Source organism: Trichosurus vulpecula, chromosome 1 (assembly GCF_011100635.1).
Source record: "Trichosurus vulpecula isolate mTriVul1 chromosome 1, mTriVul1.pri, whole genome shotgun sequence".
NCBI classification, from domain to species: domain Eukaryota; kingdom Metazoa; phylum Chordata; class Mammalia; order Diprotodontia; family Phalangeridae; genus Trichosurus; species Trichosurus vulpecula.
Genome location: NC_050573.1, coordinates 6,924,635 through 6,948,895, shown reverse-complemented (window position 1 = coordinate 6,948,895; position 24,261 = coordinate 6,924,635). Strand labels below are relative to the sequence as shown.

Here is a 24,261-nt window from a genome sequence, read left to right as displayed (position 1 = left end):
AAATGAGGAATGGTTTGTCATTCTCTATTTGATCATGCATTTTTGAAGTACTGTAATTTAAGAAATCACAAACTTTCAAGTTTTTTCTTTCTTTTTTCTTTGTCTATCTATTTATTTATTCTATTTCTTTTCTTCCTCAAGAATTATTTTATTATTCAGTATTTTCGTTTTCCACATTGATTGCCATAAGATTTTGAGTTACAAATTTTCTCCCGATTTCTACCCTCCACCTCCACTCCAAGATGGCATATATTCTGATTGCCCTGTTCCCCAGTCAGCCCCTGCTTCTCTCACCCCACTCCCTCCCCCCCATCTCCTTTCCCCTTACATTCTTGTAGGGCAGTATAGATTTCTATGCACCATTCCCTATATATCTTATTTCTCAGATGCATGCAAAAACAACTTCCTTTTTGAGAATCTGCTTTTCAAACTTTGAGCTCCAAAGCCAAGCAATTCAATACAGGCCATACATGTTTCATTATGTAAAACACTTCCACAATACTCATGTTGTGAAAGACTAACTATATTTCCCTCTATCGGATCCTGTCCCCCTTTATTCAATTTTCTCCCTTGACTAAGTTCCTTTTCAAAAGTGTTTGATTTTGATTACCTGCTCCCCCTATCTGCCCTCCCTTCTATCATCACCCCTTTTTATCCCCTTCCCCCCACTTTCCTGTGGGGTAAGACACCCAATTGAGTGTGTATGTTATTCCCTAATTAAGTCAAATCTGATGAGAGCAAGATTCACTCATTCCCCCCCCATGTGACCCCTCTTCTCTTCCAACAGAACTGCTTTTTCTTGCCATTTTTATGTGAGGCAATGTACCCCATTCTATCACTCCCTTTCTCCCTCTCTCAACATATTCCTCTTTCACCCCTTCAATTTCTTTTATTTTTTTTAGATATCATCCCTTCATATTCAGCTCACTCTGTGCCCTCTGTCTACATATATATGTATATTTCCTTCAACTACCCTGATACTGACAAAGGTCTCATGAGTTACAAATATCATTTTTCCATGTAGGAATGTAAAGAAAACAGTTCAACTTTAGTAAGTCCGTTATGATTTTCTCTTTCTTTTTTACCTTTTCATGCTTCTCTTTATTCTTGTATTTGAAAGTCAAATTTTCTATTCAGCTTTGGTCTTTTCACTGAGAAAGCTTGAAAGTCCTCTCTTTTATTGAAAATCCATATTTTGCCTTGGGACACTATACTCACTTTTGCTGGGTAGATGATTCTTGGTTTTAATCCTAGCTCCATTGACCTCTGGAATATCATATTGCAAGCCCTTTGATGTGTTAATGTAGAAGGTGCTAGATCTTGTATTATCCTGATCGTATTTCTACAATACTCCAATTGTTTCTTTCTGGCTGCTTGCAGTATTTTCTCCTTGACCTGGAAACTCTAGAATTTGGCTACAATATTCCTAGGAGTTTTTGGGATCTTTTTCAAGAGGCAATCAGTGAATTCTTTCAATTTCTATTTTACCCTGTGGTTCTAGAATATCAGGGCAGTTTTCCTTGGTAATTTCTTGAAGATGATGTCTAGGCTCTTTCTTTGATCATGGCTTTCAGGTAATCCAATAGTTTTTTAATTACCTCTCCTGCGTCTATTCTAGATGTCAGTTGTTTTTCAATGACATATTCCACATTGTCTTCCATTTTTTCTTCTTTTGATTCTGTTTTATAATTTCTTGATTTCTCATAAAGTCACTGGCTTCCACTTGTTCCAATCAAATTTTTAAGGTGGTATTTTCTTCGTTGGTCTTTTGGACCTTCTTTTCTATTTGGCCAATTTTGCCTTTCAAGGCATTCTTCTCCTCATAGGATTTTTGAAGCTCTTTTGCTATTTGGGTTAGTCTATTTTTTAAGGTGTTATTTTCTTCAGTATTTTTTGGGTCTCCTTTAGCAAGTTGTTGACTTGTTTTTCATGATTTTTTGTGTCACTCTCATTTCTCTTCCCAATTTTTCCTCTACTTCTCTTACTTCATTTTTCCCAATCCTTTCTGAGCGCTTCCATGGCCTGAGACCAATTCATATTTTTCTTGGAGCCTTTTGATGTAGGATCTTTGACTTTGTTGACTTCTTCTGGCTGTATGTTTTGATCTTCTTTGTCACCAAAGAAAGACTCCGTGGTCTGAGTCTTTTTTTCACTGCTTGCTCATGTTTCCAGCCAATTACTTGACTTTTGAGGTTTTTCTCAGGGTACGACTGCTTTCAGAGTGCTTTGTCCCCAGCTTCAGGGGTTTTCAGCAGCTGTTTTCAGAGCTACTTCTATTCTGAGGTTGTATGACACACCTTAAAGCTCTGCCACATGGGTGCTTCTCCTCCCCTAAGAGCCACCAACCAGGGCTGTGACCCAGATCCAAGCAGGGCAAAGCAAGAGAACCTTGCCTTATCTCCTGCACTCCTACTTTGATCAACCACTTGATTCCTCCCACAATGTGGGCTTGGGGCTGGAAAGAGCCTCCTTGCTCCTCCTGCTTTTGCTGCTGCCACTGCTGCCACTGCTACTGCAGCCACCTCTGCTGCCCTAGGGCTGTGGCTGGATGGTGCATTTCCCCCACCCAGATCCAGCCATTTTCCCACTGACCTGATCGGTTGTCTTTGCTGTTTGTGGGTTGAGAAGTTGGGAACTGCCACAGTTCAGTGATTCAGGGCCCTGAGGCCTTCTCTGCCCCATCTGCCTGGTCTGTCCTGCCATGGCCCATGTTGGGCTGTGCTCCACTCCCAGCATAGTGCAATAGACCCTTCCCAGCAACCATCCAGGTCATTTTGGGCTGGAGACTTGTTTCCCTCTGTTATTTCATGGGTTCTGTATCTTTAGAATTTGTTTAGAGTCATTTTTGACAGGTGTTTGGAGGGATTTGGGGGAGAGCTTAAGCAAGTCCCTGTTTTTAAGCTGCCATCCTGGCTCCCCGCCACCACCAGCTCATCATTTCTTACAACCCCTTAATATTCCATCACAATAGTAGACCACAACTTGTTTAGCCATTCCACAATTGATGGGCACCCCAGCAATTTCCAGTGCTTTTCCACCACAAAGAGAGCAGCTATAAAAATTGTAGAACATATAGGTTCTTTTCCTTTTCCCCTAATCATTGCTGGAAATACAACTCATAGTGATGTTGCTGGGTCAATGTATACTGATAGCTTAATAACTCTTTGGGCATAATTCTAGATTGCTTTCTAAAATGGTTGGATCAGTTCACAAGTCCATCAATGATAAATTAACGTCCCAATTGTTCCACATCCCCTCCAAAAATGGTCACTTTCACCTTCTACCATTTTAGCCAATCTGGTGGTGTAAAATGCTATCTCAAGGTTGTTTTTAATTTGTATTTCTCTAATCAATAGTGATTTAGGGCATTTTTCATATGACTATAAATTTTATTGATTTTTTCATGTAATTCCTTCCTTATCATGCTTACTTCTCTCATCTGGTCCAGACAAGACTCCTACCTCATGACAGATAAGGTTCAGTATAGTACCTTTCATATAATATCTACTTTTATAATCTATTTGATTTAACATTTTGATCTGACTAGATTGTTTTTAACATGACTTAAGAGTAAAGCCTCATTTGAGAGATCCTATCAAAGAGTTATGATGAGAACACTCTAAAATGACCACCACTCAACTTCAGTTATTCCATCATTCAACAAGCATTTATTAAGCATCTCTTACATGTGATGCAACTTGAGGTACTGTGAATATCAGCCAACTTGCTTGTTCCTCAGAAGTGGCAAGGTTCCATGGAAAGACTGCTCAGTTCAGACTGAGATAAACTTGGTAACAATCCCATCTTGGCTATTTGTTCCATCTCTCTTTGGGTAGGTTACCCAAGTCTCCCTCTCTAATATGCAATTTACTCATCTCTAAAATGAGATGGATGGCCTAAGTTACCTCTAAGTCTCTTCCCGGTGTGTCTGTGATTCGACGATCTTCTGTCATAATTTCAGCCCAGATGGTTGCTAATCATCCTTTAATTTCATTGGTTGTGTGGCTGACTTAGACAGATTCTGACATGTGTCTATGGTTGTGTTTGTATATACACCAAGCAAATCTCTCAGCTTCAGCCTCAATCCTATTAGCTACTTACTGTGCTATATCTCATTGAACCATCTTACTTAATTTTACAAAGCACTTATTTAATAAATCCTATTGCTTCTAGGATCAAATAGAAATTTCTCTCTGGGTCATTTAAAGTCCTTGATAATCTGCCCCCAAATTCCCTTTCCATCCTTCTTACACATTTCTCCCTTTCATGTACACTAAGGTTCAGGGAACTGGCTTCTCCTCATTTATGATGCTTCACCTCCTGTCTTTCTGCCTTTGCATAGGTTGCTTCCCATTCCTAGGAGGCACTCTCTCGTCACCTCTGAGACCTCTTAGAATCCCTAGATTCCTTCAATTGTGAGATGAAGCACCACCTTCTTTATGAATCCTGCCCTGATCTCTCAGGCCATGAATGCTTCTCCTTACCATTGGCAAATAGGAATGCAAGGCTGGTTCAATATTAGGAAAACTATTAGCGTAATTGACTATATCAACAACAAAACTAGCAGAAACCATATGATCATCTCAATAGACGCAGAAAAAGCCTTTCACTAAATACAACACCCATTCCTATTAAAAACACTAGAAAGCATAGGAATAAATGGAACCTTCCTTAAAATTATAAATAGCATCTACCTAAAACCATCAACAAGCATTATTTGTAATGGGGATAAGCTAGATGCGTTCCCAATAAGATCAGCGGTGAAACAAGGATGTCCATTATTACCCCTACTATTCAATTTGGTACTAGAAATGTTAGCTGTAGCAATAAGAGAAGAAAAAGAAATTGAAGGAATTAGAATAGGAAAAGAAGAAACTAAATTATTACTTTTTGCAGATGATATGGTGATTTATTTGGAGAATCCTACAGAATCAAGTAAAAAACTACTTGAAATAATAAACAACTTTAGCAAAGTTGCAGGATATTAAATAAACCCACAGAGATCCTCATCATTCCTATACATTACTGAAAAAGCCCAAGAGTAAGAGATAGAAAGAGAAATTCCATTCAAAGTTACTGTAGACACTATAAAATATTTGAGAGTCTATTTGCCAAGACAAACCCAGGGCCTATATGAACATAACTATGAAACACTCTTCATGCGAATAAAGTCAGATCTGAATAAATGGAAAAATATCAGTTGCTCATGGTTAGGCCGAGCTAATATAATAAAAATGTCAATTTTACCTAAATTAATCTATCTATTCAGTGCAATACCAATCGAACTACCAAAAAATTATTTTACTGAGCTGGACGACATTATAACAAAATTCATCTGGAAAAACAAGAGGTCTAGAATATCTAGGGTATTAATGAAAGGAAATGCTAGAGAAGGTGGCCTAGCCATACCAGATATTAAAATGTACTACAGAGCAGCAGTCATCAAAACTACCTGGTACTGCCTAAGAAACAGAGATGTGGATCAGTGGAATAGGATAGGAATACAAGATGGAGAAGTCAACAACTATAGCAATCTACTCTTTGATGAACCCAAAGAGGCCAGCTTCTGGGCTAATAATTCACTATTTCACAAAAATTGTTGGGAAAATTGGAAAATGGTAGGACAGAAACTGGGCATAGACCAATATCTTACACCATATACCAAAATAAAATCAAAATGGGTTCATGATTTAGGAGTAAAAGCTGATACTATAAGTAATTTGGGAAAGCAAGGAATAGTTTACTTATCAGATTTGTGGAAAAGTAAAGAATTCATGACCCAACAAGAGATAGAGAGCATTACAAAATGCAAAATGGATAATTTTGATTATGTTAAATTGAAATGTTTTTGTACAAAAAAAGGCAATGCAACAAAAATTAGGAGGGAAGCAGAAAATTGGGAGAAAATCTTTACAACTAGTATCTCTGATAAAGGCCTCATTTCTGAAATATACAGGGAACTGAGCCAAATATATAGGAATACAAGCCATTCCTCAATTGAGAAATGGTCAAAGGATATGAACAGGCAGTTTTCAGAGGAAGAAATTAAAGCTATCTATAGGCATGTGAAAAAATGCTCTGGATCACTACTGATTAGAGAAATGCAAATCAAAACAACTCTTAGATACCACACCTCTCCTGTGAGATTGGCTAAAATGACAAAACAGGAAAATGATAGATGCTGGAGAGGATGTGGGAAAATTGGAACATTGTTGCATTGCTGGTGGAGTTGTGAGATGATCCAGCCATTTTGGAGAGTAATTTGGAACTATGCCCAAAGGGCCACAGGAATGTTCATACCCTTTGACCCAGCAATACCACTTCTAGGGTTGTATCCCAAAGAAATCACACAAGCGGGAAAAGGACCCCTATGTACAAGGATTTTTTGTGGTAGCCAAGAATTGGAAATCAAAGGGATGCCCATCAATTGGGGAATGGCTGAACAAGCTGTGGTATATGAAGGTGATGGAATACTATTGTGCCATAAGAAATGGGGATGGTGCAGACTTCATAACAACCTGGAAAAACCTACACGACATAATGCTGAGTGAGCGGAGCAAAGCCAGGAGAACACTGTACACAACCACAGATATATGGATTCCGTGAGGACCAACCCTGACAGACTTTGCTCTTCTCAGCAACACAAGGTGCAGGCACAACTCCAAAGGACTCACGATGGAGAATGCTATCTACATCCAGAGACAGAACTATGAAGTTTGAATGCAGATTGAGGCATACTTCATGCTCACCTTTTTCTCTTCTCTTTTGTTTTTGTTTTTGGGTTGTTTTTTTTTCTTTTGTTTGTTTGTTTTTTGGTTCTGTTTCTTCTTTCTCATGATTCATTCCATTGGTCATAATTCTTCTCCGCAACTTGACTAGTGTATAAATTAATTCAATGCAAAGTCATTCGTGGTAGTTATATGAGTTTCCATGCCATCTTGGGGAGGGAGGGGGGAGGGAGGGGAGAAAATATGGAACTCCAAATTATGTAGAACCATCTGTTGTAAACTAAAAATAAAAATAAACATTAAAAAAAGTTTGAGAGATGTAGTTTCTGGGTGACTCAGTCATTTTCTTAATGAGCCCATCATGTTTATTAATAAAAGGGTGGTCATTTGACTGTCTCTCTTAGAGCAAAGACCCCTAATGGCAGAGGGCGTAACCAGGATGGCCTTTGTTTTCTCTGAGTGACTCAATTTATCTCAGTGAGCTTTACTAGGTGCTAAGCCCCAGGCCCAAACCCCATTAGATGTTAACCTAATCCATGTGGATGTGAACCTTCCAGGTTCCTAAGGGGAGCAGCCAACTCAAGAACCAATCACCAGAGCCTGAGATCTGGTGATTCAGATGAAGTTTGATGTCTGAAGCCCTATGAGAAGGGAGGACAGAGCCATTTGTGTGGGGCTCTGGAGATGGTGTTGATGAGGAGACTCTGGGCAGCTGTAGCTAAGGAGCCCTCCAGCTTGTTAACCCGGATGTTGAAACTTTGTTGAACTCTGGTAACTATCTGTTGGGACTTGAATCCAACAAAGTCTGTTGATGTTTGTAATTTGTTTGCATTTTCTTTTGAAATTCTGGGTGCTGGATTTTTCCCCTGAACTAACTGAATAATATTTGAATGCTGAATTAAAAGTAAGCTCGTCAACCCCTTCACCTTGCTTCCCTTGCTTAAGTAGATTGAAAGAACCTGTGCTGTTGGCAGCTTTCTGGGTGCTGGCTGTGGGTGAATCTTATACCCCCACAGAAGCTGCTACCCGGATTGTTGAAACTTACCAAATGTATTAGAAGGGCAGAGTTTATAATTTCAAAGAGGATCATATATATGTCTGAAAGGTTCGGAACCGCCGGATATAAGAAACTCTCAAAGTAGGAGAAGAATCAAAGCATATATTTAGGCTCCACAGTAACCAACCCATGAACCAGCATCCCCATCTTGATATATTGATCAAAAGCTTCCAGGCCCAATAAGTCTGCCTCACAAGAGTAACCAGGAGGCCACAGAGAAGCATGATGGTATAAAGCAAAATCATATACATGCTTCCCCTCTATGGTACAAAGATTACCCACTGGCCTCAAGTCCTTGTTCAGCTTCCTCCTGTAGGTCAGCTCTGTTACCGGCAGCTCCTGCTTCAGCTTCGGCTGTGGCAGTAACTGTAGCAGCCTCTGGCTCCAACAGAAGCTGTTTTTAACCATCTGGCTTCTGCAGGGGTGTAAGGTACTGGGGAAAGCACAGGTTCTTTCGATCTGCTTAAACAAGGTGAAAGGGTTGACCGGGAAAGCACAGGTTCTTTTGATCTGCTTAAGCAAGGGAAGCAAGGTGAAGGGGCAGACAAGCTTACTCCAATCCAACATACAAACAGCATTCGGTTAGTTCAGGGGAAAAAGCCAAACTATTCAAGGGCACTTGTTGACTAAGTGCTAAGGAGCCCATTTTTGGTTACCAACACACTCCACCATTTGTTCTAGGATACATAATCTAATCAGCCATGTATCCTAGAACATACATTGTCATCCAATTACGAAGGAAACTGAAACATATTCATAATAAAGCAAAACATATTATTCAGTGACATTCCCAAATATTGGTTTAGGATTCAAATGTGACCCACCCCTAGGTCCCACCAAGACAATCTTTTCAATCAATCACCCCCTAGATCTTTGTATCCATTACATAGGATCAATAATATCATAACAATAAAACAACATAGCAAGGATAACACAAAATAAGTACACAGAACACTATCATCATTCCCACCCCTTCGAACGATTGGGGCTCGAAATCTTGGGGTCAGGGGTGAAGGTCTCATTTTCCATAGCTTCTTCTTGCTGAAATTGGATGTAGAGGTGTCCCTGCCCCAAAGAGTCCCATTTCAGAGGTCAGTTCTTTAACACGCTGGCAGGAATTCCAAGAATGCTACATGCTTAGGCAGTCACCGGAAAGTGCAGGGTGCTTAAGCCTAAAGGAGAAAGAACTAGCAATAAGGTTAGCCAAAACAAAGAACAGAAAGAGTAGGCAAGTATGGGGCTATTATCCTTCAAATAAAATCATCTCCAGTTTGGTTGAGATTTCAGTTATGCAAAGATCCAATATCAGAGCCAAACTCAGGTGGGAAATGTTTCTTTTCAAAAGGAACATAATGAGGAAGCCAAGAGGATCCCACCCTAGATAGAGACTAAGATTGTCCTCCCAGCCTTTCCCCAGATGTACAAGCTTTCATCCGTTAATCATACAAGGTCACCTTCCCTCTGAGTGGCTTGTGGGTTTGCAGGAGCAGTTCTTATTTCCCTATTTCTTCTGTTATCAAGTCCTTTATCTCAGTACATTCTGTACAATTCATTTCAAAACCTACCCCTGCTCTCAATAGAGCAGTAAACATTTCTTTTCTTGTCACTCTATTTTGGCACCAAGTTTGCGGGTTATTCACCCATCTCTCTCTTGAGGAGATCTATCCCTTCCCAGTCTCCTAAGTCATGTAACTGTTAGTTCATGGGAAAAAGCCAAATTATTCAAGGGCACTTGTTGACTAATTGCTAACGAGCCCATTTTTGGTTACCAACACAGATGGCTCCACCACAACAGTTGCCAAACTTTTCATGCTGGGGCTCTGGGTCTTACTGCTGGATTTCACTGAACATCTGTCTGGGCTTAGCAGCTTGCTTTCCCAGAAGGGTAGGCTTCCCTTCTGGCTTGTACTGGCAGTGGGGATTCCCTGTTGGCCCCCCCTGAATGTAGGGATCAGCAAGTGTGGCCAGGCCCAGGGATGGGGCTCAGCTGCTGGGCTGCTATGGAAACAGGGTCTCTCTGTTGGCTAGAGCCAGGGCCAGGCCTCACTAACAGTCAGGCTTCCTGGTGGCTTGTGCTGGGGGAGGGGTCATTGGGGTGGGGCCTTATTTGGCAGTACAGACTGCTCACTTGCTTAGGGGGCTGCTGGTTAGCAGGAGGGTGGGGCCTGGATGGTGATTTGTCCCCCACTTGGAGCCTTGTTGCAGGGCCCCTGATGTGAGCTTGGATGCTGCTGCTCCCCCAGCCCAGTGGGACTCAGCATTCTTGTCTGGCTGCTAAGCTGCTTCCCTGCTCCTGGATCCATTCTGAGGAAATTTTCTAGTTGTTTGGAGCGGAATTTGGAAGATCTTCAGAGGGCTCCCTCCTGACTCCTCCATCCTGGCACTGGAACAGCTTTCAAAGCTGGGGAGAGGCCAAAACAAAGTTTAGGGGGAGGGCAGAACTCCAGAAATGAGAAGAGAACACGTGGAGGGAGACAGGGAGCAGATGAGGGGCTGAGGAAGGGGAAGGAACCTTAGAGGGGGAGGGTCAGAGAGGGGGAAGGGGCCAGCCAGGCCGAAGAGCAGGGGGAGAAGGGCCCTGAGGGAGAAGCTGTTTCTGTTCTGTGCTCAGCAGGCACCTCTCTGGAGCCCAGAGGGGAGGACACAGGGGGAGCAGGCCTGGGAGGGGTTTTTGTCTCACTTCCCCATCAGTCTGTGTCACTTTGACCAAAAGCACTACTATCATACAATTGACAGTAATAGTCAGCCTCATCCTCAGCCTGGAGCCCAGAGATCCTCAGGGTGGCCGTGTTCCCTGAGCTGGAGCCAGAGAATCTGTCAGGGATCCCTGAGGCCCTGCTGTTACTACTATAAATCACCAGCTTAGGGGCCTGGCCAGCTTTCTGCTGGTACCATTGTGCATGGTAACTTCTAAGTGCATCCCCAGCACAGGAGATGGATGCTGTCTCTCCCAGGCTTTTGGACACAGAAGATGGCTGAGTCAGCACAGAGGAGGCCCCAGAACCTGCAAGAGAAGGAAAGAAGAGAGTGGTCAGGGGCAGGGGCCTCTCTCCTCCAAGGAGATGCTGACCCCTCAAGCAGCTTCAGGATGAGCTCAGGGCAGGACTAGGCCTGGTCTGAGACATTGTGGGGCCTGAGGCACAGGGAGGAGACCCAGGGAAGCCTCACCTGTGTAGACAGTGAGGAGTGAGAACAGCAGAGAGATCCAGGCCATGGTCAAGGTTCGTCCCAGAGCTCTGTGTCCTGAGGCTCCCCAGCTGGGGCTGGGCTCCCCCAGGGCTCTCTTAAGACCAGCCCAGGCCCTGCAGGGAGGAGGCCCTACATGCAAATCTGTTCCTGGGCTGGATGCCTGAAGGAGGGGCATCAGGTGATGACTGACTGACCCTGTGGGCTCCTGGGGCAGAGGGGGCAGGTCTTTTTCTGGCAGGGGAGGGTCATCATGTCCCCTGAGGTCATTTCCAGCTCTGAGATTTCGGGATTGTGGCAGTCAGGTTTATTCCCCACCCCCAGGCCTGTGTCTGATGTTCCAGGACCTTGTCAATGTAACTCAAGTGCTTTCTCCTCCTGGACCTTCCCTGTGCATTGGGGCCTTCTCACCATGGCCCATCCCTCCACCATGCTGCCCTCACCTCCCGTTGGTGACTTCCCCCCCAGACCTGCTTGGGGACAGCCCGACTTCATCCCCTCCACCTGTGCCTGTGACTCTGCAGGCTTCAGGAACACCGTGGAATGGGGACTTCTCTCCCCCATCACTGGGAGATCCTTTCCTGGGCTGTCTTCCTCTGTTAGATTAGAAGCTGCAAGAGGGCAGGGATTCTCCATTTATTTGCACTAGAATCCCCAGCACTTAGCACAGGGCCTGGTGCACAGGAAGGATTAAGATATGCTTGTTGCCTTGCCTGGCCTCCAGTCCAGAGCTGCCCTCAGGACAATCCAAATGAACAATTGTAACAGACAGTGGGCCCAGCTTCTGCCCCCACATCCCCTGGGCTCCTGCTGCTCAGGCCTCCCAGGGGACTGCAGAGGAAGGAAGCCAGACACATCCTCTCTGTGGGCCTCCCTTCCCCACTGGTTAAATGAGGGTGGTTGGACCAGGGGATCTCTAAGTTCCCTTCCAGCTCTGCCCTTCACTGATCCTGTCCAAAAGGGCCTGTTTTCATCTCTGATTCTAAGCAGATTCTCCAAACATTGAGGCCCTTCGGGAACCAAAGTGAGGAACAAAGTTGAAGAACATAACTTTTTTATTTATTTTACAAAATTAATTTAATATTTTAGAAAACAGGAGATTGGCATATGAGCACAATCTCAGAATTCAGAGAATCCTCTTTGACTGTCTTATCCTCTGGCTTCTGCAAATGATGCTTCAGGCCAGATGGGAAAGGTGAGTTCTCTCTGGTTCCCCAGTGGCCAACCACAGGAGTCAGGGAAACCAATCAGACCCCAGCCCTAGGACACTTGCTGAGCCTCAGAGGGCTTGGGGAAGTCCTCCCAGCCTCAGCTCATTTTGGGCTCAGTTCCCCTGAGATCATCCCTCTTGGGATGGGCCTCTCTTTTCTTTCCACCCTGAAACAGGAAGGACTGACATGTAGGTTTGATGAGGCTTAGAGTGGGTGGATGTGGTTCAGGTGTGAAAGAATTCACTTAGACCTTCCCTGTAGCCTTTGGGAGCTTTACTGATGCAAAAACAGTGTGGGTCTACTAGTAAGAAAGCTAAGTGAGACCCTGATGTTTGGGGGAGTTTTGCTTATATAGAGGTTTCACAATGATGGTGTAGTTTTAGAGGTTTTTATGGAGCGAAAAGGTTAAAGACAGGACAGGTGACATAGGATGAGGGAGACAAAGGGAATTCTTCATGGTTTCAGGACCAAGCAGGAGGATACAGGTTAAAAATGAAAGATCAGCGTGCACAGGTAAGGGGCACAAAAGCAATTCTCTTGGTACGGGTTTGAGATAGGCGAGAAAGGACTTTAGGGCACCTTCAGGTTACAGAATAAACTCGGGCTTCACAAAGTACTAGAAAAGCTGTGCTTAATATTATTTTTTAACCCTTAGGTCCCTGTTTGTATCTGCATCATGTTGATGGTGAAGGAACTCCACGGGGAAGTCATCACAGACCTCGGAAGCAAGTGTGGATTGTGGCCAACTTTGGCCTGTGGGTGAGAAGGAAAAAAGAAAGATAGGACCAGCTTTACCTCTTCTCTGAGCTCATCCTCCCTTCCAGCCTGAGCCATGATCCTCTTCCTGCTTTGGTCTCTGTCTTTCCTCTTTCTCTTGTCCTCGCTTTCCTCCCCAGCCTCAGCTCATACTGTCTCAGTCTCAGCCCCTCTTACATTATCCTCACTGTGCTAGGTCTCACTTCTCTGTGCAGCCTGCAGCTAGTTGGTACAGTGGTTAGAGCTTGGGACTTGGAGTCAGGAAGATCTGCTTTCAATTCTTCTCTCTGAGGCTTATGAGTTGTATGATCCTGGACAAGTCACCTAACCTATATGGGGCTCAGTTCTCATGCCTGTAAAATGGGAACATAATAGCCTGTCCTTCCCAGGGCAGGGCTGAGGCCTAAATGACCTAAGACTTGTCATTGTTTTGCAAACCTCAAAGTTCCCAGTAACTACTGCATGCTGGCTGTTCTTCTGTGCCTGAGCCCATTGCCAACCTCAGGCAGATCACAAAGATCTGTCAATGGAGGGAAATGTGGGGAAGTTGAGTGTGGGAGGCCTTTTCTAGGGGTTCTAGCTCTAGCTTCCTCTATTGCCTGGGGCCTTTCCTCACTGCCCCAACCTCCAGCTGAGAGGACCCATTCCTCCTCCAAGTCCCTGGTATTTCTTTATGTTGTCCTTCCCCATTTAGGGGCATCTGGGCTCCTCCAATAGAAGGGAAGGGCCTTGAGAACAGAGACTGCTCCTGTTTTTTATTGTGCCTCTTGCACAGGGCACAGTGGCTGGCACAGGGTAAGTGCTGAGCAATGGCTTATCCTTGGACTGTTCTGCATATTTGTAGTACCTAAGGATGTTGTTTAAACTCTAGAGCCTAAGAGAATTCTGAAGTGTCCCCTAAAAAGGCGGGACATTGGGAGGGGCAGCTCTCCATTTGCCTACAGCTCAGTGGGAGGACCTGGGAAGGCAACATTAGCTGAGCCTCCCCCAGGCCACAAGGTAGGAGACCCGGAGCTCAGGATCCAAGAGTTCCGGAGGGCATTTGTAGGCCATCTCAGGCTCCAAACTCATACCAACATCTCCCTCTGATGCCAATGGCAGCCCCAGGGAAGGTCGGGAGGAAGATTTTTTTTTACTTGCTTTCTCCCTCAGAAATGGAAGCTCCTTGAAAAGAGGAACTGTCTTTTAGCTTGAAGTTGTGTTCCCAACTGTTAATACAATGGAAGGAGGTGTTAAACCTGAAAATTTGGTTGAAGGAAACAACAGAGCTAGGTGATAGAAAAATCCATGTTGTTTATTATTTTCCCTTAAAGCATAGCAGAGCTAGCTTACTTGTACGTACAAGGAGTCAGAGTATAAACTCTGGCTGCCTGAACAAAGCAATGAGAAAATTTATATACATTATTTTAACAGAGCTAGCAAGCCTGTATGACCTCATTTTTATGACCCCCATGTATGTTTAACCATGATACAAGAAGAGGATTTTCCTTAATGGAATAGATTGTAAATACAACAAATTAGATAGTTGAGAGAGTGTCAATTGGATTTACAACCCCAGGATCTCTGTGTTTAATTGGCCATTAACATTCCACAACATAGTATATGCCCATAAAATATTAAGACAAGGAAAAGTCACATAATTCAAGATAGTGTCTGGGGTCAAGGTTTTCACCCTTAATGGCCATGGACAGAGCAAGAAATGCTCCATCTGGATTTGTTGATACAAGATAGAGATATCTCTGAGCTTACTCAGAGAACAAAGAGACTGTTAGGATCAGGCTTTTCTTCTGGTTAAGTAGTTCAGGCCCAGAGTCTTATTGAAATTACAAAAATGATATAAAATAGTATAATATTTTCCACAGAGGGAAAGGACATTGTGCACATTGTCAACTGGCAACCTATACCAGAAGGTTGTTCAGAGAACAAACAGAATGGGCTTCACCCTTAACCAGAGGTTTGATCAAAAGAACAAGCAGGATTAGGTTGCATGGGCATGTTGATTTCTCTCAAAGCCTGGGATGTGTGTGTGTGTACATATGGAGCCATTCAAAAATGAGTTCAAGAAAAGGCCAGATGAAGAAGAGTTTATGTCCTTAGAGCTAGGAAGTGTTCCTTCTCCTTCCATTCCTGTGTTAGCCAAAATATAATCTCCATATGTGTTAATCATTATATGAGAAAGGAATTTCTTAATAGGATGGACTCACAAAACATGGATGGCATAGTAGGATGGTGTCCATATAAAAAACAATCGTCTTACGAAGAACTCCACATGGCAGATAATGAATTCAGGGTGTAAGAAATGGGAAGAGGAGTTTTTTTTTTTTTCCACAGAATTGAAGGTGTGCCTTTCCCCCTCCCCCACCCCAGCTTTAGCAGAAACCAGGCCTCAGGCGGGTCAGGTGAAAGATCAGAGGCTTGTACACATGCTTAAACAAGCCATTTGAGGAGGGCATGATGTAGGCAGTCAGGGGGTTGTGTCTGGCCGATGAAGAGCCTGGCCGGAGATTTGAGGTGAGGGTCTATTAAAGGACTGTCATCCATCTGAGTCCATTGTACTTTCTCCTATACTCTGTTCAGGGGAGGTACCCATTTATTTAGGGGGAATAAATGTAAATTATCATTAAAATGTTCTTGACTTCCCAGTGAGTCTTGCTTATTCCTAGAAAATGTGAGTATGTTTCTAACAAGGGGAAAAAACATTTTTATTTAAAGTCCTTGCAAAAGCATAATCTGAGTGTCACTCCGTTGTGGTACAGGGTAACCTGACAGGCACACTTGTTTTAGACAAATACATAGATTTTCTCCCTATCCCGATTAGCATTTCCCTCCCCTGTTCCCCGTTGGCTGGGTATTTCAGGGTTCACAGCCCAACAGAAAACACCTAATTTCTCTCATGGGCATCCCCCATGTGGGGCTCTGTTGCTGATTAAATTTCCCATTCCTGTGTTTCAGGGCTCCCCCTTTCAACTTTTCCCCTGATTTTTTGCTCAGCCCGACTATTGCCAAGAGTGGTCTCTTCATCATTTCCAAGGTCTCTTTCTCCAGCTGTTGCTCTTCAATTCCTCTAATTCAAGGGATATTAATCTGGTTTTTAAAAACATTTTCATAGCTATATTTCAGTGTAATGATTTTCCTTTGTAATCCTATGCAACTTATATTATACATTGAAAAACACTACAGTTATCCTTTCCACAGCATGACTTTCCCCATCACAGTTTCAATATATTGCAGGTAGGCATAAGAAGTTAAATGGGAATTTTGGGGAGTTTTGCAGATGCCACACAAAGGCCAGCAGATGACTCAAAGCCTATGACCAAATATTAACCCAGATTTTACAATAAGGTATTGTAAACAGCACATAAGAGAAAAAGAAAAAGAAAATCAGACCTTCTCTGGTCTGAAGGGAGGGCCAAAAAAAATTTAGGCCGATTTTCCAGATTGCCACTCTACACCCCTAATCCCCATGATGTGGAAGGGACAGTTGTGTTTTGAGAAGGAATGTATAGGTTTCACTGGGCTGCCTTGGGCGTCTGAGACACAGAGAAGGGTAAGAACTCCTGCTCTAGTTTGTTCATTATAAACGTGGCTGTTCTCTGTGGTCGACTTTAATATACCAAATGCAGCAAAATGATGAAATGGCAAAGACTGCTGTAGATGTTATTCGGCAGGCCAAGGGATTGGGACTGAAACATCTCATTGTGCCATTTAATAAAGTTTGAGAGGTGTAGTTTCTGGGTAACTCCGTCATTTTAGTAATAAGCCCATCATGTTTATTAATAAAAGGGAGGTCATTGTACTTTGTATTCTTTGTTCAATCCAATACATTTTACTTTGTACTACATTTTCAGATGGCATTTATTGTGACTAGATTTTTGTAAAGGTCAGAGAGTCCATGAATTTTCCCTTTCATACTAAACACCTGGCATTATTCCAGGAGCCCTCATGGATAGCATAGAGTAGTCTTTCTCTAGGACTTCATCTATCACATATAATGGAAGACTAGTCAGTTCCACATGCATCATTCCAAGGTCCCTGATTTAGAACCCAGACTGCCTCCATAGCGTTAGAAACATGCTCACGTTGTCTAGGAATAAGCAAGACTCATTGGGAAGTCAGGAACATTTTAATGATAATTTACATTTATTCCCCCTGAATTAATGGGTACCTACCCTGAACAGAGTATAGGAGAAAGTACAATGGACCCAGATGGATGCCAGTCCTTTAATAGACCCTCACCTTAAATCTCCCGCCAGGCTCTTCATTGACCACATACAACCCCCTGACTGCCTACATCATGCCCTCCTCAAATGGCTTGTTTAAGCATATGTACAAGCCTCTGACCTTTCTCCCGACCAACCTGAGGCCTGGGTTTTGCTAAAGCTAGCCACTCACTCCTAACTGACTATCCTGTCTTCTTCATATATGTCTCATGGCTCACTAGAACAACATGAACTCATATTTCTCCCAGAACAGCAGGTATGTCCTTGTGTTGGGATCCCAGCCACTGCCTCTAGTAAGCTACTGCCCCTAGACCCATCCCCAATATTTCTCACAGAAACAGCAGGTGTGTCCATGCACTCCACCATAACCACATCCATCTAGCCTTAGACAGGACCACAATACTCAGCCAATCAGAAAGCAGCACCACCAGGATGCCCAAGCAGGATGTGGATGCCAACATACTAGAAGGGACTTTCCCTAAGTAGGCACCAGGTCAGGAATAGTAAAGAACTGACCTAGAGTAAACTCATGAGGTAAAGAGCCTTATTGTACTATCACTATCATACATACTCACCTCCCCATTGGTTTTTCTGTATGCATTGTGGGTACGGGCCCCTCCTCCATTACCTAATCCCTTAACAAACTCCTCCTGCCTTTTTAATATTAATCATATTGCTATATTGTATGTGAATTTTGCTTGTGTAATCAGTATCTTTCCCCTATAAAAATCCATCTTGCTTTCTCTGAAGTTGCTGCTTCCTCTTGGAACTTAGCCTGTTTCATGGGAGGCATCAGTCTCAATAAATGCCTATACTTGGATCAGAGGAGGTCTGACTGAATTCTTTGAGATGCTTCCACCACAACAGTTGCCAAGGTTTTAGTGCTGGGGCCCTGGGTCTCACTGCCGGATCTCACTGAACATCTCTCTGGGCTTAGCTGCTTGCTTTCCCAGGAGGGTAGGCTTCCCTTCTGGCTTGTACTGGGAGTGGGGATTCCCTGTTGGCCTCCCCTGAATGTAGGGTTCAGCAAGTGTGCCCAGGCCCAGGGATGGGGCTCAGCTGCTGGGCTGCTATGGAAACAGGGTCTCTCTGTTGGCTAGATCCAGGGCCAGGCCTCACTAAGAGTCAGGCTTCCTGGTGGCTTGTGCTGGGGGAGGGTTCATTGGTGTGGGGCCTCATTTGGCAGTACAGACTGCTCACTTGCTTAGGGGGCTGCTGGTTAGCAGGAGGGTGGGGCCTGGATGGTGATTTGTCCCCCACTTGGAGCCTTGCTGCAGGGCCCCTGCTGTGAGCCTGGATGATGCTGCTCCCTCCAAGCCCAGTGGGACTCAGCATTCTTGTCTGGCTGCTAAGCTGCTTCCCTGCTCCTGGATCCATTCTGAGGAAGTTTGGAGAGGAATTTCGGAGGTCTTCAGGGGGCCCCCTCCTGACTCCTGGATCCTGGCACCAGAACAGCTTTCAAATCTGGGGAGAGGTCAAAACAGGCTTTCAGGGGGGCAGCAGAACTCCAGGAATGAGAGGAGAACACTTGGAGGGAGAGAGGGAGTAGATGAGGGGCTGGGGAGGGGGAAGGAGCCTTAGAGGGGGAGGGTCAGAGAGGGGGAAGGGGCCAGCCAGGGAGAAGAGGAGGGGGAGACGGGCCCTGAGGGAGAAGCTGTTTCTGTTCTGTGCTCAGCAGGCACCTCTCTGGAGCCCAGAGGGGAGGGCACAGGGGGAGCAGGCCTGGGAGGGGTTTTTGTCTCACTTCCCCATCAGTCTGTGTCACTGTGAGGAGCACCACTATCCCACACCTGACAGTAATAGTCAGCCTCATCCTCAGCCTGGAGGCCAGAGATCCTCAGGGTGGCCGTGTTCCCTGAGCTGGAGCCAGAGAATCTGTCAGGGATCCCCGAGGGCCTGTTTTTATCCGCATAAATCACAAGCTTAGGGGCCCGGCCAGGTTTCTGCTGGTACCAGTGTACATATTTGTTACTAATTCCATCCCCAGCACAGGAGATGGATGCTGTCTCTCCCAGGCTTTTGGACACAGAAGATGGCTGAGTCAGCACAGAGGAGGCCCCAGAACCTGCAAGAGAAGGAAAGAAGAGAGTGGTCAGAGACAGGGGCCTTTCTCCCCCAAGGAGATGCTGACCCCTCAAACAGCTTCAGGATGAGCTCAGGGCAGGACTAGGCCTGGTCTCAGACATTGTGGGGCCTTAGTCATAGGGAGGAGACCCAGGGAAGCCTCACATGTGTAGACAGTGAGGAGTGAGAACAGCAGAGAGATCCAGGCCATGGTCAAGGTTCGTCCCAGAGCTCTGTGTCCTGAGGCTCCCCAGCTGGGGCTGGGCTCCCCCAGGGCTCTCTTAAGACCAGCCCAGGCCCTGCAGGGAGGAGGCCCCCACATGCAAATCTGTTCCTGCTCTGGATCCCTGAAGGAGGGGCATCAGGTGATGAGTGACTGACCCTGTGGGCTCCTGGGGCAGAGGGGGCAGGTGTTTTTTCTGGCAGGGGAGGGTCATCATATCCCCTGAGGTCATTTCCAGCTCTGAGAGTTTGGGATTCTGGGAGTCCGGTTTATTTATTCCCCACCCCCAGGCCTGTGTCTGATGCTCCAGGACCTTGTCAATGTAACTCAAGTGCTTTCTCCTCCTGGACCTTCCATGTACATTGGGGCCTTCTCACCATGGCCCATCCCTCCACCATGCTGCCCTCACTTCCCTTTGGTGACTTACCCCAGGACATGCTTTGGTATGGCCAGGCTTCATCCCCTCCACCTGTGGTTGTGCCTCTGGAAGCTTCAGGAACACCGTGGAATGGGGACTTCTCTCCCCCATCACTATGAGTCCCATTCCTGGGCTGTCTTTCTCCATTAGAATATAAGTTTGAAGAGGGCAGGGATTCTCCATTTATTTGCACTGAAATCCCCAGCACTTAGCACAGGGCCTGGTGCACAGGAAGGATTAAGAAATGCTTGTTGCCTTGCCTAGCCTCAATCCAGAGCTGCCCTCAGGACCATCAAAAGGAACAATTGTAATAGACAGTGGGCCCAGCCCTTGCCCCCGCATCCCCTGGGCTCCTGTTGCTCAGGCCTCCCAAGAGACTGCAGAGGAAGGAAGCCAGACACATCCTCTCAGTGGGCCTCCCATCCCCATTGGTAAAATTAGGGTGGTTTGACCACGGGATCTCTAAGTTCCCTTCCAGCTCTGGCCTTCACTGATCCAGCCCAAAATGGCCTGTTTTCATCTATGATTCTAAGCATATTCTCCTAACATTGAGGCTTTTTGGGAACCAAAGTGAGGGACAAAGTTAAAGAACACTAAATTTTTTATTTATTTTACAAAATGTATTTAATATTTTAGAAAACAGTTGATTGGCATGTGAGCACTCTCTCAGCATTCAGGGTATCCTCTTTGACTGTCTTACCCTCTGGCTTCTGGGAATGATGCTTCAGGCCAGATGGGGAAGGCGAGTTCTCTCTGAACTCCCAGAGCCCAACCACAGGAGTCAGGGAAACCACGCAGACCCCAGCCCTAGGACACAGGCTGAGCCTCAGAGGGCCTGGGGAAGTCCTCCCAGCCTCAGCTCATTCTGGCCTCAGCCCCTCTAAGATCATCTCCCCTGGGCTGGGCCTGCCTTTTCTTTCCATCCTGGGACAGGGAAGGATTGATATGTAGTTTTGATGAGGATTCGAGTTGGTGGATATGGTTCAGGTGTGAAAGAATTCACTTAGACCTTCTCTGTAGCCATTGGGAGCTTTACTGATGCAAAACAGTATGGGTCTCCTAGCAAGAAAGCTAAGTGAGACCCTGATATTTGGGGAATTATATTTATATAGAGGTTTCAGAATGATGATGTAGTTTTAGAGGTTTTTATGAAGCGTAAAGGTTAAAGACAGGACAGGATGACATAGGATGAGGGAGACAAAGGGAATTGTTCCTGGTTTAAGAACTGAGCAGGAGGACACAGGTTAAAAATGAAAGGAAAGGGGGCACAGGATAAGGGGCAGAAAAGCAATTCTCTTGGCATGGGTTCCAGATAAGCGGGAAAGGACTTTCAGACACCTTCAGGTTACAGAATAAACTCGGGCTTCACAAAGTACTAGAAAAGCTGTGCTTAATATTATTTTTTAACCCTTAGGTCCCTGTTTGTATCTGCATCATGTTGATGGCGAAGGAACTCCACGGGGAGGTCATCAGAGACCTTGGAAGTAAGTGTGGATTGTGGCCAACTTTGGCCTGTGGGTGAGAAGGAAAAAAGAAAGAAAGATAGGACCAGCTTTACCTCCTCTCTGAGCTCATCCTCCCTTCTAGCCTGAGCCATGATCCTCTTCCTGCTTTGGCCTCTGTGTTTCTCCTTTCCCTTGTCCTTTGCTTTCCTCCCGATCCTCAGCTCATTCAGTGTCAGTCTCAGCCCCTTTTACATTATCTCCACTGTGCTAGGCCTCACTTCTCTGTGCAGCCTGCAGCTAGTTGGTATAGTGGTTAGAGCTTGGGACTTGGAGTCAGGAAGATCTGCTATCAATTCCTTTGTCGGAGGCTTATGAGTTCTATGATCCTGGACAAGTCACCTAACCTATATGGGGCTCAGTTCTCATGCCTGTAAAATGGGAACATAATGGCCCGTCCTTCCCAGGGCAGGGCTGAGGCCTAAATGACCTAATACTTATCATTGTGTTGTAAACCTCAAAGCTCCCAGTAAATACTGCATGCTGGCTGTCCTTCTGGGCCTGAGCCCATTGCCACCCTCAGGAAGATCACAAAGATCTGTGAATGGAGGGGAGGGTGAGTGTTGGAGGCCTTTTCTAGGGGTTCTTGCTCCAGCTTCCTCTTTTGCCTGGGGCCTTTCCTCATTGCCCCAATCCCCAGCTTAGAGGACCCCTTCCTCCCCCAAGTCCCTGGCATTTCTCTATGTTGTCCTTCCCCATTCAGGGGCATCTGGGCTCCTCCAATAGAAGGGAAGGGCCTTGAGAACAGAGACTGCTCCTGTTTGTTATTGTGCTTCTTGCACAGGGCACAGTGCCTGGCACAGGGTAAGTGCTGAATGATGGTTTATTGTTAGACTGTTCTGCACATTTTTAGTACCTGAGGATGTTGTTTAAACTCTAGAGCCTAAGAGAATTCTGAAGTGTCCCCTAAAGAGGTGGGACATTGGGAGGGGCAGCTCTCTGTTTGCCCACAGCTCAGTGGAAAGGCCTGGGAGGGCTCATCAGCTGAGCCTCCACCAGGCCACAGGGCAGGAGACCTGGAGCTCAGGGGCCAAGAGTCCCTGAGGGCATTTCTTGCCCAACTCAGGTCCCAACCTCATTGCAACATCTCCCTCTGGTGGCCACAGGGCCAATGGTAGCCCCAGGGAAGGTCAGGAAGATTTTTTTTTTCCTTGCCTTCTCCCTGAGAAATGGAAGCTCCTTGAAAAGAGGGACTGTCTTTTAGCTTGAACTTATGTTCCCAAGTGTTAGCACAAGGGAAGGAGGGAAAGCACCTTATGCACATTGTCAACTGGCAGCCTATACCAGAAGCTTGTTCAGAGAACAAACAGAATGGGCTTCACCCTTAACTAGAGGTTTGATCAAAAGAACAAGCAGGATGAGGTTGCATGGGCATGGTGATTTCTCTCAAAGCCTGGGATGTGTATGTGTCCACACATGGAGCCATTCAAAATGAGTTCAAGAAAAGGCCAGATGATGAAGACTTTATGTCCTTAGAGCTAGGGAGTGTTCCTTCTCCTTCCATTCCTGGCTCAGGACGCCTGTGTTAGCGAAAACATAATCTCCATATGTGTTAACCATTATATGAGAAAGGAATTTCTTAAGAGGATAGACTCACAAAAGATGGATGGCACAGTAGGATAGTGTGCATATAAGAAACAATAGTCTCACCAAGAACAGCACATGGCAGATAATGAATGCAGGGTTGTAAGAGATGGGAGGGGGAGTTTTGTTTCCACAGAACTGAAGGTGTACCTTTCTCCCTCCCACACCCCAGCTTTAGCAGAAACCAGGCCTCTGGTGGGTGGGGTGAAAGGTCAGAGGCTAGTACACTTGCTTAAACAAGCCATTTGAGGAGGGCAAGATGTAGACAGTCAGGGGGTTGTGTCTGGCCAATGAAGAGTCTGGTTGGAGATTTTAGGTGAGGGTTGTTATGTCCTACCAGGGGGGGTAGGAACTGAGAGGGGGCTCAGTTTCTCCATATTGTCCTAGCTCACCCCACTGTTTTTACTCCCATCTCCACAGACCCCACTGTTTGTGTTCCCTTCTCCACTGAAATAATCCTGCCTCAGCTTGTCCCACTGTTTGTGTCCCCATTTCCACGAAAATCTAATTGTGTTATTTACGTTTAAATATTCTTTCTCTCGTTTTGCTCAGGGCTGTTCGATTTGAGTAATTACTCTGAACAGTTGCCCACTTCCATAAATCCACATCTAAATTTATATCTGGGTCTCCCTCGCTTTTTTTCGGCACAACATTTCTGGACGCCCCAGCGAGATTTGGGGGTGGTCTGTGGCACCCCCCTAGACCTGGGCCAGTTAGGGTCTCTTCCTCAGGTAGTAGGCATCTCCTCCTCCTGCTTTGTAGAGGGGCTGACCTCTGATACATTCCAAACATTTCAGAGCCCCTGGAGCTGGAGAAGGAGGAGAACTAATCCATCCTCCGATGCCAACCTGCCCTCTATTCGGACTTTTGTGGGTCCAGAAAAAAAACCTCTAGAGGAAACAATCTCTGAGACGTTCCAGAGCCCCAGAGGGTAAGTTGAGTCAGGTTTCTCTTTTCTGATTTCTGGTGGGAATTCCCTTGTGTTTCTGGTGGAGAGTTAGGGCCGCACTCGGCTTTAGCTGTCAGTAAGGCTAGTGAGACAGACCTATTTAGTCTGACAGGCCCACCTTCTGAAAACAAGTACCAATCTCCCAGGCAAGCTGAAGATGATTCAGCCTCTGCCTGTTCTGGTTTCTGGCATATGTCCCGGGTTGTCTCTCTGTTTTGTGTTTGTGTGTGTTTTTTTTTGTGTGTCTGTGCCTCTATGTGTGTGTAGTAAACTCTCCCCTTGCCCCTCCCTATCACACTGGCATTCCTGAGGAGGGAGCAGAAGAGGCTATGTGTCCATAGTCTGGTTAAAGCTTAACACCGT

General features: G+C 45.3%; 2 gene segments (V, D, J or C); both read right to left on the bottom strand.

The window, feature by feature from the left end:
• Nucleotides 1-10,472: 10,472 nt before the first annotated feature.
• Nucleotides 10,473-11,027, bottom strand: LOC118846905. The segment is given in 2 exon segments: nt 10,473-10,789; nt 10,954-11,027. Coding segments are annotated over 2 exon segments (363 nt in total).
• Nucleotides 11,028-18,909: 7,882 nt separating this feature from the next.
• Nucleotides 18,910-19,433, bottom strand: LOC118846800. The segment is given in 2 exon segments: nt 18,910-19,223; nt 19,388-19,433. Coding segments are annotated over 2 exon segments (360 nt in total).
• Nucleotides 19,434-24,261: the final 4,828 nt, after the last annotated feature.